The following is a 20,365-nucleotide window of genomic DNA, read 5'->3' as shown; positions in this document are numbered from 1 at the left end:
CTGCCATTATTGCTGTGACAGGTGGCAGAACTATGTGACAACCTTATAGTAAGGCAAGGCTTCCTCACAGGTTGCTTCTTGCTGAACTCGTTTTCCTCCTGTGTGCTGGTATGGGGCAAGCTGATGCCCTTTGGCTCCTTGTCTCTTCAGCCCCTTAGATTCTAGTCTACTCCCCTTCTTGTTCCTCCAGCAATAATGGCATTGCAAGGACCAAGCTCACTGAAGCCAATCACCAATTTGCCCCTGGTCAAAAGGTCTGCCTGATTTGCTAAATCACTTTCATTTTGCCCCAATTTCCCAAATATCTTAAACACAGTGTATTACTGATTCAAATAAACTTCATCACCTCCGTTGGGGCAACTTATCATTCTTTGAAAACCACTGCACTTGGAGCCCTCCGGGCTGCTCCCATTCCATGTGACTGGTTTAGAGTTAGTGCTTCAGAACTGTCATGGGTTAATTCTGTACACAGCAGCAATTCAGTGCTCAATTTTTAGTGACTTTCCCAAGATGAAAGGTCCTCCAATATAAGTGGTTTAATGATCGCAAGTATTAAAAAACTTCTTATGTGTGCAATCACCCTCTGTTCTAATTTACATACTGGTTTTCAATGTTTTTGCTGATTTTAAAAGAGTGTGCTTTTACCTCTTTATATTTAGGACTTCTAGGAATGGTGGCTCACGTGATGTATACACAAGTGTTCCAGGTGACAGTGAGTCTTGGGCCTGAGGAATGGAGACCACATTCCTGGGACTATGGGTGGTCATTCTGGTATGATGCTTCTTTTGTTTCACATCATTTTATTAGGCTCAAAATGCTCATTTTCAGAAACCTAAATACCATGTAATGTTGGGAATTCTACTGCTTTTCATTCACAATGGTTGTTAGTGACTTTCATCCCTCTTTTCTTTTGATTAATGTTCTACTCATTGTTAACTGTTGGAGAATGAAGAGGCCCTACTGGCCTTAACTAACTGCTGATTGGTTATGCAATACAGGCATAATTGATAACATAAAGGGTGCAAAGGGAGCATTGTTTAGATACAAACCTATGCTGTCTTTTTGTATATAGACATAGTTTAAAGCATTTCATGTTTCAGTGGACATAACTTAAAATGGGCCTTTTGTGTATGTTTCCTCCTGAAGCCAAATACACAGACAGTACCAAATTACACATTCTCATTTACAGCTGGCATCATCCAATCATTCTTATTTCCCCTAATGACCCATTTATTGCTTATCACCATCTCTTAGACACAAGATATCCGTGCGTGCATATACTCCATTATAAAATTATCATATTAGTCACGGCACATGTGCAGTTCCCTTTGAATGATTAAAGGATCTGAAATGCCTGAGAAAACATGATAATAGTCACTATTAAAATAGAAGTGCCTTCCTCTGGTCATTTAATTACAGAACTACACTGGTTGAATGGTCCTCTGAAGAAGACTAGAACATAGCTGAGATTTATTTTTTCACCTGGCTTATTGTGAACGACAAAATAAACATTTGCGATCAGGGCCAACTCCTGTGAAAGGTCCTGATTTTAAAGGGGATGTGAACCCTGAGGTGGGCAACAGACTGTTCAGCTGGGGACCTGAAGCTAATTTTAGTGACTGGGCCTGAATACAATTGTTATCCCAAATTAACCTGAACCTGGTCTCTACCTGCCTCATGAGGGGAGTTCTTTCATGCCTCGACAGGAGTGATGCACTCTTAGTTGGAATTGGGGGTGGAGGGGGAGGGGTGGTAGTACTGGGTAGTACCGGATGCATTTAAGGGAAGAGAGGGATTATAGTGAGAGGCACAGAGCTTCAGCATGAGCACTCTGAACCTACAAAGGAGCCTAAACTTAACTGTCCCAAAAAACATCTGGTTATCTACACAAAACCCTAAGATTGCAGCAAGACTTGAATCCTGTAGGATCAGGGAGGCTTAAGAAATAGCCTCATTTTAACCATTCCCATATAGTTTCCAGCGCGAGGAGAGAGTTAAAATTGGAGCTCTTATAACACTTACAGGCAAGGAATGACTTTGCTCCATCTAGTTCATCTATTTACAATATTCCTTAAGTGCATTTCTAATAGTCTTAAATTTTCACTTAATAGCAATTTTGTTTCTTTCTGAAACCATTACAATTTCTACTTGAAAGTTTCATTCTAGTTTTAAAGTGAACTTTCATATAAACTGTTATCCCTTACTATGCACCTGAATATTCAGTTTATCTGGGGATTATTGTGCTGATAATTTTGGTGAACTGTCAATTAATTCAGAATATTGGTCCTGCTCCCGTTCAGATTCCTTGAGAATAATCCCATGTAGCACATAAACCACATCAACCTTCTCTTCGCAAAGTTAAACATTACACTTCTCTTCACTGAACTGCATTTGCCATTTTGCCATTCATTACCCTTTTAAATTGATTATCTGCTTGATAACCATCATTTGGTCCTGCTCCCAATATGGTGTTTTCTGGAAAATTTCAATATTTTGAACACATTTCTTCTGCTCAATCATTAGTAAATGGTATAAGCAATAGTTGCCCAGTATTGAGCAATGTGGCAATCTGATGCCCATATAATACTTACCCTTATCTGCCAATCAAACATTTTCCAGAGGGTTGAAATGTATTCCCACCTACCTCATAGGCTTACGTCCTTATGTTGTTGTTCATACACTGAAACAACTACCAACTTCCATATCATTTTGCTGAAGAAAAGTCTTCAATACATGGGGGAGCCCAGGACCAATCCCCGATGTGTACTGATTTGGTTGATTTTAAACAGGAAGGAGGAAGCTAATCATAATGTTGGGTTAGGGAGAGAACAAGTTAACGTTTCTGTTGGTTTTCCAGCAAGGCATTCTGCAATACAATGTACTTGGACATTAGGGTAGATTACAATGGGTTTGGGTGTGATGCCTTCTGTAGCTCAGCTTCAACAAACTTTCACAACAATTATTTCTCCAGGTTTGATATAGATAAACAACAAATCACTTCATTTAAAATGCCCTAAGTGCATGCTCCCATGTATACATAACATGTAGTGAGAGAATTAACATCAACATTTCTAGGTTCTTGAATTGGCCATGGCAGCTAAGCTGAGAATCTAAATTAATGCAGTATGATTAGAATTTATCCCAACAGCCTATATGTAAAGGCTGCATTGAAAACTAACCCATAGGTAATATAACAAAAGCAAAATTTGATCTCAGTTTCTGGTTCTGGTTTTCACACCTGACACAATTCCACAGCACCTGAAGGCTGGGCCAGGAGTGCACACTGCCAAAGGACACTGTGTTGTTCCTTGTTCCAGGATTCTCCCTAAAATAAGTGAGAAGCTAATTCAAATTTTTCTGGTAAAAATTTGGGAAACTTTGGAGAAATTGGTTTGTGCAAATGTTTTATTCATCTGTTTGTTATCCCACCCAGCTGGGAAGGAGTCTTCTCAAGTTTGTTTAAAACAATTCCTTAGTTCTTTCGCTCATCATTTCAAGGGTCTTTTCAACTCCATTTGGACAATTTTAGCCAGGATTCCAGTTTTCCAAAATGTATTTGATCTATTTTATGAACATGATAGGTTGAGTGAGCTGGGGCTTTTCTCTTTGGAGAGAAGGAGGATGAGAGGTGACTTGATAGAGGTGTACAAGATGATAAGAGGCATAGATCGAGTGGACAGTCAGAGACTTTTTCCCAGGCCGAAAATGGCTAACACGAGGGGGCATAATTTTAAGATAAGGAAGATATAAGGGGGATGTCAGAGGTAAGTTTTTTACACAGAGAGTGGTGGATGCGTGGAACGCACTGCTGGCAGAGGTGGTGGGGGCAGATACACTAGGAATGTTTAAGAGACTCTTAGACACATGAATGATTGAGAAATGGAGAGCTATGTGGAAAGGAACGGTGAGATAGATATTAGAGCAGGATAAAATGTTGGCACAACATCATGGGCCAAAGGGCCTGTACTGTGCTGTAATGTTCTATGTTCTATATTCTATAAATTAGCTGCAGTATCTTACTTGCTCGAGCACAGGAGGCCACTCAGCTCATTGAGATTATGCCAGATCCCAAAAGAATAATCCCATCAGTCCCATTATCCTTCCTACTATTTCCCTCTGGTCTTCCACAGACTGTGCAGTTGACTAGATTAATGGGATTATAGTGCCTTTGACCATCGGAAATGGAGGAATTGGAATTGTTCAGCTAACTGAATTCTCACACCACCAGGTTCAAGAACAGCTACTTCCCTTCAACTATTCGGTTTTTGAACCAACATGTACAACCCTAATCACCACCTCCGTATAGCAACACTATGACCAATCTGACCACTTTGCACTACAACGGACTTCGTTTTTTTTGTTCTAATTGCATTCTTGTTTGTATAATTTATGTTTAATTTATGCTTTTCTTGTGAATGTTGTGTCTCTAATGTTATGTGCCCATGATGCTGCTGCAGATAGGTTTTTTATTGCATCTGTGCTTACATGTACTTGTGCATATGACAATAAACTCAACTTTGAATTTGAACGACTGATAGAATTCAAAATTACAAGCCCATATCACACAGCAACTGAAATACAAACACTTTCAAGTTTATAAATTGCAGCATTCTTACTACCAGAGTAATTTCTATCTTTGAGACAAGCGGATATATTGTCTCAAAACACTTTATTGGTATTGGTTTATTATTGTCACTTGTACCAAGGTACAGTGAAAACCTTGTCTTGCAAACCGATCATACAGGTCAATTCATTACACAGTGCAGTTACATTGAGTTAGTACAGAGTCCATTGATGTAGTACAGGTAAAAACAATAACAGTACAGAGTAAAGTGTCACAGCTACAGAGAAAGTACAGTGCAATAAGGTGCAAGGTCACAACAAGGTAGATCATGAGGTCATAGTCCATCTCTTTGTATAAGGGAACCATTCAATAGTCTTATCACAGTGGTGTAGAAGCTGTCCTTGTCTGGTGGTACGTGCCCTCAGGCTCCTGTATCTTCTACCCGATGGAAGAGGAGATAAGAGAGAATGTCCCAGGTGGGTGGCATCTTTGATTATGCTGACCGCAAACTGCAAACTTGTAGGTGGAGTTAGAGCAGAATCTGGCCACACAGTCATGAGTGTATAGAGAGTAGAGTAGAGGGCTGAGGACACAGCCTTGTGGGGCACCAGTGTTGAGAATAATCGTGCCGGAGGTATTGCTGCCTATCCTCACTGATTGTGGTCTGTTTGTTAGAAAGTCAAAGATCTGGTTACAGAGGGAGGTGTTAAGTCCTAGGTCTCGGAGTTTGGTGACAAGCTTGCTTGGGATTATTGTATTGAAGGCAGAGCTGTAGTCAATAAACAATAGTCTAGTGTAGGTGTCTTTACTGTCCAGATGCTCCAGAGCTGAGTGTAGGGCCAGGGAGATGGCATCCACTGTAGACCTGTTTTGGCAATAGGCGAATTGCAATGGGTCGAGGTTGTCTGGGAGGGTGGAGTTGATGTGTGCCATGACCAGCCTCTCAAAGCACTTCATGATGGTGGATGTCAGAGCCACTGGTCGGTAGTCATTGAGGCATGTTACCTTGCTTTTCTTCGGCACCAGGATGATAGTGGTCTTTTTAAAACAGGTGGGAACCTGAGATTGAAGCAGGGAGAGGTTAAATATGTCCGCAAATACTTCTGCCATCTGATCAGCACAAGATCTGAGCACGCGGCCTGGAACACCATCTGGGCCAGGTGCTTTCCTCACGTTCACTCTCCGGAAGACTGATCTTATGTGCTCCACTGTGATCACAGGTACAGCTGCATTGGAGGCTGTCAGGGTGGATGGTGACAACCCACTTCCCTTTTGTTCAAAACGCGCATAGAATGCGTTAAGTTTGTCAGGAAGGGATGCGCTTTTGTTAACTATGCAGCCCGACTTTGTCTTGTAGCAAGTTATGGTATGTAAGCCCTGCCATAACTGACGGCTGATCAGGGACTCTATTTTGAGTCGGTATTGCCTCTTGGCATCCCTGATAGCTTTCCGAAGGTCATACCTCGATTTCTTGTACAGATCAGGATCACCAGATTTGTGTGCAGCAGCCCTCTCCTTCAGTAGGGAGTGGATCTCCCGGTTCATCCATGGTTTCCTGTTTGGGAACACCCGTATTCTTTGGTACACAGTCCTCCACACACTTGCTGATAAAGTCTGTGATGGTGGTGACATACTCATTGAGGCTGGCAGCTGAGTCTTTGAACATGGACCAGTCCACTGTCTCAAAGCAGTCATGTAGGAGCTCATCTTCTTCCTCAGACCAGCACTGCACGACTCGCTGTACCGGATCCTCCCATTTCAGTTTCTATTTGTATGCAGGGTGCAGGAGCACAGCCTGGTGGTCTGATTTCCCAAAGTGAAGACGAAGGGTGGCTCGGAAGGCATCTTTGATTGTTGTATAGCAGTGGCGAAGGGTGTTGGCGCCCCTGGTGGAGCAGGAGACCTGTTGATAGTATTTCACACCACGGACCAGCCCCAACCCTCAAGCTTTGGTGGGACCAAAAGTTGGATGTTTTTGTTAGTAAGAGCAGATAGTGATGGGAGGCACAGCAGTGGAGGATCTGTGTCACAGGCCTCTCTATACTCATCTGGGCAGACACATTAAAGCCCATCAGTGTAAAGGACTGAAGAATAACTGGATGCCTTTGATGTATTGACATAGCTTCGACATATACTGTCCAGCACTCCAGCGATAAAGGAAAAGTCCATCTCAAGCATGAATATCACAGAGTATTGTAAATACATGTTCATCCATGCATGTATTGTTGAATTATGTGGAAGAGCAATCACAACACTTGGATGAATCTGCACAAGCCTTAATCACAGCTGCACAGTCTCTGGATAACAATATGTCTTGCACCTTAACTAGAATGACAAACGTCATAAAATCATAAACTCATACAGAATGGAAACAGGCCTTTTGACCCCCTAGGTCCACATCAACCATCAAACACCCATTTACACTAATTCATAGGACATAGAACACTACAGTACTGGACAGGCCATTTGGCCCATGAAGTTGTGCTGATCTTGATGCCAATTTATATGAAATGTCCTCCTCCTGTGTATCATCCATAGCCCTCTATTCATGTGTTTATCTAAAAGTCCCTTAAACTCCACCAAACTGCCTGCTTCCACTACTACCCTTGGTAATCCATTCCAGGCACCTACCACTCTCTGCGTAAAAACTTGCCCCTCACATCACCTTTAAACTCCCCCCCCCCCCCCCCCCCCCCCAAATCTTGAAAGCATATTTGACATTTCTACCCTGGGAAAAAGATTCTGACTGTCCACCCTACCTATTCCCCTCATAATTTTAAAAACCTCTTTCAGGTCTCCCCTCAGCCTGCGATGCTCAATTATGTTGTATACATTCCACATTCCCATTAACTTCCACCCAGATTCCACTCACCTACACACTAGGGGCAATTTACAGAGGCCAATTAACTTACCAACCTGCACAGGAAACCAGGCAGCAGCTCTACTAGTTCCACCACTGTGCTGCCCAGATTGTTTTGGCCTTCCTTGGTTTTACTTCTTGCACCAAGCAGGCCTGAAGCAGAGTTGTAGAGTTGATGTACCATTATCTAAACAGAAGGATGATCATGAAAAGGAATGTGCAAGTGGAAACTCCACTCAGAGAATTCTTACAACTTTCCCTTCCAAACAGTGGCTCACAAAATGCCTCCTAGCTGAATAGGTGGAGCTGTTTTGGAGGTGGGCAGGGATGTCAATGATCCCCTCAATTCCAGGAGGAAAGACTTCACCAGATTCCTCAAAGAGGAAGGAGAGCAGAATGATGAAAAGCTTCACCAGAGTCGTGGTGCCCTTTCCGCAATCATTTGCCCAATGTGATCTGAGTCATGGCAGTACATAAGTCAATAGGACAGGATTCCAGTCAGAAAATGCAATGGTATCTTAAGATGCTTCCACCGTACAATTACAGTGTGGCTCATCTACATCTGAACTCCAATTATCTGCTTAGCTCCAAATCCCTTAAAACCTATCAATACTAGGTTTAAAACAAATAATTGAGGTACCTTCTATTTTTGTGTGAGAGGGTTTCCAAGCTTCGTTTATGAAGGTATAGTGCCTCATTTCTCTCTAGCATGGTCTAGCTCCCAGTTCAACATTGTATCCTTTGCACAGCCTGAACTGAGGTTAAAATTTTTATCTATCTGGTGTAGCGACTCACCGTCCGAGCAAGCGAACCGGCTCGGCGGTTGGGTCGCGCATCGTCGGAGCGGCGAGGCTCAAGATGGCGCTGGGCCTTCGTCTTCCCCGAGCAACAGGGAGAACCCATGCGCGGGAAAAATTTGATGACGTAGAGCATATGTCATTTCCATTTTCAGTGGGCGGGAACCATTCCTCTTAAAAGGCCCATGCAAGGCGGGAAAATAAATCAGTTTTGTTCTGCAACTCATTGACTAGTGTCTTACTTTCACATCGTGGTAGCAACCACAACATTGGTGACCCTGACGGTCCAAACAGATTTTGGACCCACACAATGGACGACAACACAGCAGCCAACGCAGTGGCACTCAAGCTGCCCACCTTTTGGATGCTTCGGCCCCGCGTCTGGTTCGACCAGGCCGAAGCACAATTCCAACTTCGGCAGATCTCCTCCGATTCCACACAGTACTACCACGTGGTCAGCTCCTTGGACCAGGAGACAGCCGCCCAGGTCGGAGACTTCATCCAGTCTTCTCCGGAGAAAGGCAAGTACCTGGCTTTCAAAGACCTTCTTATTCGGACCTTAGGCCTCTCCCGTCGTGAGCGCGCTGCCCACCTGCTTCATCTCGACAGCCTGGGGGACAGATCCCCATCGGCCCTGATGAACGAGATGCTGGCCTTGGCTGAGGGACACAAGCCCTGCCTGATGTTCGAACAGGCCTTCCTCGAACAACTGCCTGACGACATTCACCTGCTGTTGGCCGACGCCGATTTCAGCAACCCAGGTGAGGTAGCCGCCCAGGCGGATGTCCTGTGGAAGGCCAAACGCGAGAGCGAGTCGTCCGTCTGCCAAATCACCAGACCGTGGGCCCAACGCCTACCTGAACCAGCCCCATGCCTGGACTCCGTTTCCCTGTCTGGCAACAAGTTCACCAAGCTCCTAGCTGAGTTCCCATCAGTTTTGGCACCTCAGATTACAAATTCGATGCCCAAACACGGGGTGCAGCATCACATCATTACCACAGGGCCACCCCTTCATGCCCGAGCACGACGACTACCTCCAGACAAGCTCCGCCTGGCAAAGGAAGAGTTCCGCCACATGGAGGAGCTGGGGATCGTTCGCAGGTCAGACAGCCCCTGGGCCTCCCCCCTGCACATGGTCCCCAAAGCCACCGGCGGGTGGAGGCCCTGCAGCGACTACCGCAGGCTGAATGATGCCACCACCCCGGACCACTACCCCATCCCTCACATCCAGGACTTTGCGGCGAACCTACACGGGGCCCACATCTTCTCCAAGGTGGACCTCGTCCGGGGATACCAGCAAATCCCGGTCCACCCTGATGACGTCCCCAAAACTGCGATCATCACTCCATTCGGCCTCTTCGAATTCCTTCGAATGCCATTCGGCCTTAAGAACGCTGCGCAGATGTTCCAGTGGCTGATGGACGCGGTAGGCCGTGACCTGGACTTCATGTTCATTTATTTTGATGACATACTAAGCGCCAGCCGTGACCGCCAAGAACACCTTTCCCACCTCCGCCAACTGTACTCCCGTCTCAGTCATTTCAGCCTCACTATCAACCTGGCCAAGTGCCAATTCGAACTCGACTCTATCGACTTCCTCGGCCACAGAATCACCAGCGAAGGAGCAACACCCCTACCTGCCAAGGTAGATGCTATCTGCCGTCTTGCCCGTCCCAACACGGTCAAAGGCCTGCAAGAATACCTGGGTGTGGTTAACTTTTACCATCGGTTCATCTCTGCAGCAGCCCGTATCATACGCTCTTTGTTCTCGCTGATGTCTGGCAAGGGCAAGAACATTGCCTGGAACAACGAGGCTGCGGCTGCCTTTGTTAAGGCCAAGGACGCCCTGGCAGACGCCGTGATGCTGGTACACCCTAGGACAGACATCCCAACCACCCTCATGGTGGAGGCAGCCAACACCGCGGTTGGTGGAGTACTGGAACAACTAATCGAAGGCCGTTGGCAACCCTTGGCGTTTTTCAACAGGCACCTTAGACCACCCGAACTGAAATACAGGGCTTTTGATCGGGGACTTCTAGCGCTGTACCTAGCGGTCCAGCATTTCTGGTACTCTTTAGAAGGCAGGCCTTTCACCGCTTTCACTGACCATAAGTGTTTGTCCTTCGCCTTCTCCAAGGTCCCCGATCCCTGGTCAGCTCGTCAGCAGTGACATTTGTCCTACATTTCCGAATTCACAACAGATATCCAACATGTCTCTGGAAAGAACAATGTCGTTGCTGACGCGCTTTCCAGACCGACCATCCACAGCCTGTCCCTGGGTGTAGACTACGCGGCCCTGGCTGACGCACATCAAGCCGATGACGAGCTGCCCAGCTACAGAACCGCAGTCTTGGGCCTGCAGCTCCAAGATTTCTTAGTCGGTCCAGGTCAGCAGACCTTCCTTTGCGACGTCGCAACAGGGCAGCCCCGCCCTATAGTTCCTGCAGCCTGGCGGAAACGCGTTTTCGACTCGGTACACGGGTTGGCGCATCCATCCATCAGATCAACTGTCCGACTGGTCGTCTGGCACGGCCTGCGCAAACAGGTCAGTGAGTGGGCCAGGACTTGTCCGCACTGCCAGGCATCAAAAATCCAACGACACACCAAGGTCCCACCACAGCAGTTCGAGCCTACCCGTAGAAGGTTCGACCACATCCACGTCAACCTCGTTGGTCCCCTGCCAGTTTCAAGAGGAGGCCGGTACCTCCTTACCATCGTGGACTGGTTCACAAGGTGGCCAGAGGCAACCCCTCTGTCGGACATCACGACTGATTCCTGCGCCTGGGCGCTGCTCACAACTTGGATCTCGCGTTTTGGTGTTCCGGCCCACATCACTTCAGACAGGGGTGCCTTGTTTACCTCCAGCCTATGGCCTGCATTAGCGAACATGCTAGGGATGCAGCTGCACACCACCACGGCCTACCACCCTCAATCAAACAGGTTGGTAGAACGTTTCCACCGCCATCTGAAATCAGCCCTGATGGCCCGCCTGAAAGGTCCTAACTGGATCGACGAACTGCCTTGGGTCCTGCTCGGCATACACACTGCCCCCAAGGAAGATCTCCATGCTTTGTCAGCTGAACTCATGTACGGTGCGCCCCTGGTCGTCCCAGGGGAGTTCATACCCGCCCTTCGGGGCCAAGAGGAACAACCCGCGGCAGTCCTGGAAAGACTGCGCGAGAGGCTCGGCAGCTTGGCACCGATTCCCACTTCACGGCATGGTCAAGTCCCATCCTGTGAGCCCAAGGAACTACAAGACTGTAAGTTCATTTTCGTTGGCAGGGGCATACCCCGGGCGCCGTTGCAACGACCATACGAGGGGCCGTTCCGGGTCATCAGGAATAATGGGTCCACCTTTATTTTGGACATTGGGGGCAAGGAAGAAGCCTTCACGACGGACTGCCTCAAACCGGCCCATTTAGATCTACAACAACCGGTCGAGGTCCCAACACCGCGACGCAGAGGCCGACCTCCTAAGCAACGGCTAGCACAACCCGCGAACCTTGGGGACCGTATCGCTTGTTCTGGGGGGTGTGTTTGTGTAGCGACTCACCGTCCGAGCAAGCGAACCGGCTCGGCAGTTGGGTTGCGCGCTGTCGGAGCGGCGAGGCCCAAGATGGCACTGGGCCTTCGTCTTCCCCGAGCGACGGGGAGAACCCGCGCGCGGGAAAAGTTTGATGACGTAGCACATACGTCATTTCCGTTTTCAGTGGGCGGGAACCGTTCTTCTTAGAAGGCCCACGCAAGGCAGGAAAATAAATCAGTTTTGTTCTGCAACTCATCGACTAGTGTCTTACTTTCCCATCACGGTAGCAGCCGCAACACTGTCTTATAATCCCTTTTCAAAATCTGAAACCTCTTAATCAAATCGCACCATTTCCTTTTATATTCCAAAGAACAGAAACTTAGTTTATGCAACCACTCCTCATAGTCTAATACAATAAAGTCTTGGTAAACTTTTAATAAATCTGTGTTGCGTATTTTTCATATTAACCATATTTGGTGTATATGATACTTCAATATGGTCTAACTAGGGGCTGTGTATAACTATAGCAAAATTTCATCTCATTTATGAGCCTTCTAGTTATAAAAGGTTAATGTCCTATTGTCCTTTTTCATTTTTTAGTACTCTTTTAGGATCACCACCCCTTGTCCCCTTTTGTATACAACTCTGGTTGGTAGATAATTCATACCATCTATGATGAAATGGCTTCATGTATTAAGAACCTATCCATCCACTGAGTGTGTACTCACCCACTGTTTCAAAATTGAGTTTGATTATGCAGCTCTATCTACCTCCACATGAAATCATTGTCTACCCCTGGTACTGCAGAAAATTTGCTCTCTGTGCTGTGTTGTCTTTGCAGGGCTTTCTCGACTAGACATCCGCTGCAATTTTAAGCTTTGATGCTTCATACTCAAAATCATAGTTGCACAGAGAGAGTATTAAGATTCATTTCTGCATCTTCAAAAGGGCCATCATGGGAATGGCAGACTTTAGAACCAATGGCAGAAGTGTGTGGTCAGTAATCAGTGTTATCAGTCTTCCCATCAAGAACTGGGAAAACCCTGTCACTGCGATACTATTGCTAATGCTCCTTCTTGACTTAAGTTTTGTTTCACTTCTGGTCGGTGTGCAGGATCCATGACGAGAGTAACCTCCAGTCCACCCTCACCAGAAGTCCTACAGTAAGGAGTCAGCTCTATAATGCCTTCTCAAGGGCACTTAGGGATGGCAAGGAATGCTAGTCTTGCCAGTGACACTTGCATCCTGAAAATAGTTGACAAACAGAAGTACTTTGCCCAAGTGTGATATGTAGTTTACTGGAGTGATAGAATTTTTGCTTGGAAAGACCATTGACTGTGCCAGGGTTCATGAGAGGCCTCAAGAGCTAAAAGGATCCTTCTAACCAGCAGTTGGTCTGGGGTTTTAAAACCTGGCACAAGATGAAGGCGCCCTGACTACTTATAGGAAACTAGACAAAGAGCTGCTTGATGAGCTCCCTTTTGTCACACATCAAACAAGGTCAGATAATTGTTGTACGCAAGGCTCGAGAGAACATTGCGAACCAGGGTTGGGGTAGTCCAGCAGGATCCCAGTGGAAGGAAACAATTACAGTCGTATTTGCACAATATCGAGAATGGAGGAGCTTTGTGAGCAATGCATTTTGGATATTGTACACGCTATAGCCAGTGATAATAAAAATAACAGTGATTTTAACTGTAAAGTAAGGATCCATAATAAAGACATTAATAATGAATGCTAATGTATCCGTACATTGTTCTGTCACGGTAGTCAGGAGTTTAGTTTGGTGCTACAGGTGAAAAGCACTTGAATATCAAGAACTTTAAAATCAATCATACCTGTGAGGCCTTGAGAACATTTGGACAAGTAGAATGTGCACAGAAGGCAAGGTTACTTGCTTATAGCAGCTGATTACATTAACAGACAGACTGAAATAATTGGCTGAAAGAATTGAGAATAGAAAAACGTATTTAGAGTAAATATGTCAAATCCGGGCTCGAGCAAGTAGTTGTCAACATGAAAATATGTCTAAAGATTCACACTTGGGCATTAAGAAACATAAAACCCATATGTGTATAAAACCAGATAGCTGACCCATCCATTGTAAACCCTAACCTATGCCCTATGCATTGAAAGTGCAGGTAGAAAAATGTTATAATGACTTGAGTGGTACAGGGTACAGGTGACAGTGGCACAAAGTGAATGGGCGACACTCCCAAGACAATCAGAACCATCTTGCTCTAGAGATTATGACATAGAGCAGTAGATGGTAAGCAATCCTCACTGCCCATATCCAGAGATTTGTATAAAGATTTGGCAGGGGAGAGAAGTTTTTACAACGTTAGAACCCTCATACTTACAGTCCACTTAATTTAGGTGATGAGAGCAGCACTTCTTGACAGTTAAAGGCTACAAAGGTTGTACTTGTACACCAATCAAGCCTTGGGCAAAATTGGCATCAAAAATATTCTCAGGATAAGATGCTGTAACGGACTCAGCAACCTTTGTGCAAGCAAGATGATTATCTAATTACAACAGCAACGGAGGCAGAGAATTTTCTAATACAAGGAAATCTTTAGAAGATTGTATCAAAGTAATGCAAGCTTAATCAAAGCAAATGTGCCTTCATCCAGAAAGAGTTAATTTATTTAAGTCTGTGAGCAGATGAAAGTGGCCTACAGCCATTAAAAGAAAAACCTGAGACCATATCAAAGACAGGAAATCCAGAAGTGTTACTGAGCTCAGGTCATTTTTGGATAGCATATGAACATTAGAAATAGGAGCAGGAGTCAGCCATTTGGCTCGTCAAGCCTGCTCCACATTCATCAACGTTATGGCTGATCTTCCACTTTAATGCCATTTTTCTGCACTGTCCCCATATCTCTTGATCTCCTCAATATGTAGAAATTAATGAGCTCTGGTTTGAAGAAACTCGGTGATTGAGACTCAACAGCTCTCCGAGTTAGAGAATTCCAAAGATTCACCACACGCTGCATGAAGAAATTTCTCTTCACCTCAGCTGAAGTGACCTACACCATATTCCGAGCCTTTAATCCTTGTTTTTAAATTTCTCAGCAATGGAAAACATCCTCCCAGCTCCCTGTGTGTCAAATCCTGTAAGAATGTTGTAAATCTCAGAATCAGATTTATTATCATTGACTGATATGACGTGAAATTTGTTGTTTTGCAGCAGTAATACAGTGCAAAGACAAAATTACAAAACTAAATAAATAGTGCAAAAAAAGGAATAACAAGGTAGTGTTCATGGGTTCATGGACCATTCAGAAATTTGATGGTGGAGGGGAAGAAGCTGTTCCTGAATCGTTGAGTGTGAGTCTTCAGGCTCCTGTCCCTTCTCCCTGATGGTAGTAACAAGAAGAGGGCATGTCCCGGGTGGTGAGGGTGCTTAGTGATGGATGCTGCCTTCTTGAGGCACTGCCTCTTGAGGATATCCTCGAAGATGGGGAGGGAAACCCCAGGAGAATTGCTCTCATTCTGCTAAATTTTAGAGACTATAGGCCGAGTCTATTCAATCTCTCCACATGCAGCAAACCCACCATCCCTGCAACCAGTCTTGCTGAACCTTCACTGAACTCTTTACATGGTAGGCACATCCAATCTTAGGTAAGGGGACCAAAACTAGACACAGTACTCATCAAGACCCTATACAATTGCAGTAAGACATCCTTACACCTGTACTCATATCCTCACATAATTAAGACTAACACGATCATTTGCTGTACCTGTATGTTGGTTGTCAGTGACTTGTATGCACAAGGACACCTAGGTTGCTTTGAACATCAACATTACCCAATCCCTCGTAATTTAAAAATAGTCTGCTTTTCTGTTTTGTGCAGACAAATGGATAACTTCACATTTTTCCACAATATATTCTTTCATTCAATCAGCTTGTGTTTCTCACTAGAAGTCTCTTTACATCCTCCTCCCTATATACCAATACCAATACTGACAATCCCACTTGGTTTTGTTATGATCAGGTCTAATCTAAAAAGTGTGATCTAATACTTTGTCAGATTCCTACCCGATCTTTCCACAGTGGTGACATTTTACCATTTCTTAAAGAGAGGCGAACAATGGCACTGGAGTAAGGATCTGCAAAATGCCTTTGATGTACTTAAGGAAAGCCTCAAGAGTGAGTTGTCTTTAGTACATTACAACAGCAAATCTATATTGAAACTGACTTGCAATGGCTCCAGCTATCCAACAGTGCTATAGGGGAGAGAGTTTCAGGACTCAGTGCCAGCAACATTGAATGATTAGCAATGTACTTCCAAGTCTATGATATGTGTGACTCACTGGTACTCCCATGAGATTGGTGCTATTGCCATAGATGGAAGAAGGTTTGGAAAGTGCAGTTGAAGATGCTTTGGCAGGATGCTCTCAGTGCACTTTGTTGACGTGCACTTGGCAGCCATGGTGTGTTGGAGATGGAGGGACTGATGTTTAAAGTGATGGATGGGGTGCCAATCAAGTAGGCTGCTTCGACCTGGATGATGTTGAACTTCTTGAGCATTGTGTCTTACAGATGATGGGAAGGTTGTGGGGAGTCAGGGCTGAGTCACTCACCACAGGATACCCAGTTTAAACTCTACTCTTATATCGATAGTATTTATGTGGTTGCTCCAGTTAAATGGATAGTCAACACCAGTAATTCTATCGAACATCAATTGCAGGTGATAAAACTCTTCCTCGTTTAAGATAATTCCTTGTTTGGAGTCCTGATGTAGGTCTTGACCCAAAACATTAACATTTCCTTTCTTCTCACAGGTGTTTCTCGACCCTCCAGCAGATCGCTTGTTGCTCCAGATCCCAGCATCTGCAGTCTCTTGTATCTCTCTTGCGATAATCATTAATTGGCACTTGTATAATTTGAATATTTCAGTCACTTGCCTGCCCTGCCTGAATATTCTCCAGATCTTGTTTCTTGTCGGCACTACTGCATCATTTTCTGACCTGATGTAGCACTTGATGTGTTTAATCTACTGCATCCTTGGGGTAGTATCCTGAGGCTGGGGTGTAGCAGGCATTGAACATTAAATGAGGCCACATGAGATGGATAAGACAGGTGAACCCCAGGAGCTATGAGTGCTCTAGCTCAGATGCAGATTGATGCATCTCGACAGCATTGGGCCAGGGGCTGCCTGACTCCAATGTTAGAGTTTGCCAGGGCAACAGACATGCTGTCATCCACTTCCTTGTAAGGTTGTTGGGTTGGCTCTCGACTGCTCTGTCTAAGAATTGAGAGCAGAGTTAACGTGAAGCCCTGTACACATCCCTAATGGCTTGAAAGCCAGAGAAAGTGGCATTAGTTAATATCCCTCACAGTGAAGCTGTCACAGCTACCTCCAGAGATTCCATGGCTATGTCCCTCCACAACACCATCCCCTCCCCACACCAAGTGTTCACTAGAGCTGATCAATCGCTGATAGTGTTGCAGTGGCTCATTCAAGGACCACAGATGTGTCAGAGTTGCACTTTTCCATGCTCAGTGACAGTTGCTGTACTGGCTCCTCGGATTCCAGACTTTGAGGAGTACCGCCATCAGACTTCGAAGGTTTTGGACATGGAAGTCATGGAAGAGTCCAGATAAGAGCTCTTCCTCAACTGACCTGTGTCCTGGTCACAGGTCAGTTGAGGAAGAGACCCCACCCTTTCCAACCCTCTCCCCTGGGCCCACCCCATCTGCCTCTGTTCCAGCTTCTTAGTCCTAGGTGCAAATTCTCATGAACTTGTCTAATCTGTCCTTCGAATTTTGCTGAGTGTCAGTGTCAGAGCTGTTACCCTCACGGGAACTGCTGGATGACTTTATTTCTTCCACAACACTGTCCCCTTCCTCTGTTGTCTAGGACTAAATTGGAAGAGAGAAAAAAAGACATCTTAAAGAAATTGTGCCACAGAGCAAAGATGGATGTGTCTTGATCATGTGTAATGTAGAGGGTGAAACAGCACTGGAAAAGAAAAAAGATGATAAGATGCACAAAAGATAAATGCAAATACTCGTATACTGGGGTCAGCCTCTGCCTAAGATCTCCTCGCACATGAACAAAAGATTGATGTAGGACCTCCTTCTGTCTGAGCATCCGAATCCTCTTCTATGATGCACTAACTTCTCCTCTAGAAGGAAGGGAATCTGTTATCTGTATCTGAGTGAGATGTTTTGCTAATGTGTATTTTGTTTGAAAGAGGAAGAGGTGTGAGGAGAGTTGAGGTTATGTGTGATACTTAGCAGAAAGAGGCAAATTACAGGTTGTTGTTGGAGAGTGAAGGGGAAAGGAAGGGTTTGGAGAGGGGGTCTACAAGTGATACTTAGCTGAGGAGACTGTGATACAGGTCTGAGAAAGGAGCCCAACACCAACAATCTCACTGAGATTACTGAACCTTGCGGCATTCGAGCTGCTGGAACTGATCTCCGTTCTCACCTCTCAACCACTTGTCTGGAAATTTAACATCATTCTGTACAATCCAGAAGAAAGGAAAAAAGGAGGCCAATTAGCACCTCAGGCCTATTCCCTCATTCATTACCATAACTGATTCACATTGATTCTATCAAACTGCCTCACTCCTGATCTGTACACCTGTCCAGCAAAAATCCATCAACTTAGTATTAAAGATATTACTTGAGCCAATATCTGTTGATTTTGTGGGGTCCCACTACACCTCTCTAGAATGATCTTTAAAGCCATGTCACATAGGCCACTAACAGACTCCCCTGCTAGCAGGGAATATTTTGCTTTATCTGCCCTATCAATTCTTTTCAAAAAGCCTAAACTCTTCATTCAAGTCACCGTTAACAATCTATATTCCCAGGGATATAGAGCAAGAATGCGTGATTTTTACTTGTCTGTCATCATCCCCTTTTTGTCACACTGTCATCAACTTCAAATGTGTTTCACCCTATAATGGACCATGCCTTTTGTCCTTTCCTCTCCTCATGTTTCTATATCTTGCTTGCAACTTTGAAAGTTCATTGTAACCCTGTTTCAATATCCACAACTTGTGGAATAATTTCAGCATTTCCTGTTTCTGATATCCATTATCTATGCTATTTTGCTTTCATGCCCCTGATCCTCCTTTATATCATTACCAGTTCTAACATTTTACCATTTAAATAATATTGAGTTTAATGCTGCTTTAATCCAAAATTGTTATCCTTTAATTGAAACCAAGCTGCCACAATTTTTCCTATTAACTTAATCTGTCAAGGTTTCCTTTTAACTTTATACATTGAATGTCATTGGGAAATTTGGATAAAGGGTTCTCTGTTGTATTAGTTACATCATATTAAACAGAATGAATTCTTGAAGATCCATTACATATCCTTGTAGTATGCAAACTAGTTAAGGATATAAGAATAACTGACTGCTTCCTATCTGCATAATATTATATTGAATTATGTTGCTTAAAATGTAGAAGTGAGGGAACAACATAAATCCAGCAACATTCGACAGCCAAACAGGCTGCAAACTGAGGGCAAGTGTCACGTAGAGCAATATATCTGTCAGTGGTCACAAATGAAATGGAACCAGCTGCCAGAAGCCTCTGGCAATGGAGATCATTGTTAAACCGAACTGTAAATCAAACAGAACAAATCCTTCATCAAAACAGGAATGGAACAGGTGATACCGTGTGATGAACACCCCAGAGTCACTGGGACCATGAACAAAAAGTATTCAATAAGCTTTCTAATTATTTCTGAATAATTTGAAAAAAAAGTTGCATTAATTTCATTATCATTTGTTTTTATAGACATTTATATATCATTCATGTCAACATTGAATCATTGTGCATTATATCCAAATAAAAATATGTGAATATCAAAGAATTTGGAGGTTAAAATTTTAATGGTAAAATAAAAGTTTATAATTGCTCATTTGAAATATTAATCTCTAGGTTTTTGCATTTCCTTGCAAAACATAACAGGTGTCAAAATGAACACAAATGCTGGTGAGGTTTCAAGGACTTCCACTGAGCACCCCCTTCCCCCAGAATTTGAAGGAATTCATTTATCCAAAATTTATCATTTGCATCACACGTTATTGTGTCGCTGACCTGAGCAACACCTTAGAGAGATTTGCTTAAGTGTCAGTGATCCATATTATACTTTATCAGGAAGCAGAAATGATGGTCATTCGGTTCATCAAGTCTGTGCTGACTCCCAGAGCAATCCCATCAATCCCGCACCCCCGTCCTTTATCCCTGCAACCTACTCTCACACACATGTCCATTAACAAGCCTGTTTCTGCTGTCACTGCCTACACTAGGGGCAATTTACTGTCAGCATCTGTTTGGGATGTGGGAGGAAAATGTGTTGCACTATTACAGTGACTCCGTGCTGCTCTAAAAATAGTCCATTTCAATGAAACCTGGCCAAGGCAAACATTTGGGAATTATAGCAATTATAGTAATGTTTCTATAGTAAAATAGAGGGCTATGGGTAAGCCTAGTAATTTCTAGGGTAGGGACATGTTCGGCACAGCTTTGTGGGCCGAAGGCCCTGAATTGTGCTGTAGTTTTTCTATGTTTCAACTGCATATGTTTACTAGGTTAAATATTCCTATTTGAATTTCCCCCTGCAATTATACCATATTGTAGTTCAA

The 20,365-nt window shown here is 44.4% G+C and overlaps 1 protein-coding gene across 2 annotated transcripts in view; it reads left to right on the top strand.

The window, feature by feature from the left end:
• Positions 1–20,365, top strand: part of gsg1l (gsg1-like) — a 153,336-nt gene that overhangs the window by 115,213 nt on the left and 17,758 nt on the right. For both annotated transcript variants that reach the window (XM_052020944.1, XM_052020943.1), the window contains one exon: positions 660–771. In XM_052020944.1, the coding sequence (XP_051876904.1) occupies positions 660–771 (112 nt within the window). The remainder of the gene's footprint in view (positions 1–659; positions 772–20,365) is intronic.

This window comes from Pristis pectinata, chromosome 8 (genome assembly GCF_009764475.1).
Source record: "Pristis pectinata isolate sPriPec2 chromosome 8, sPriPec2.1.pri, whole genome shotgun sequence".
NCBI classification, from domain to species: domain Eukaryota; kingdom Metazoa; phylum Chordata; class Chondrichthyes; order Rhinopristiformes; family Pristidae; genus Pristis; species Pristis pectinata.
This window is presented reverse-complemented; position numbering and strand designations above follow the sequence as displayed.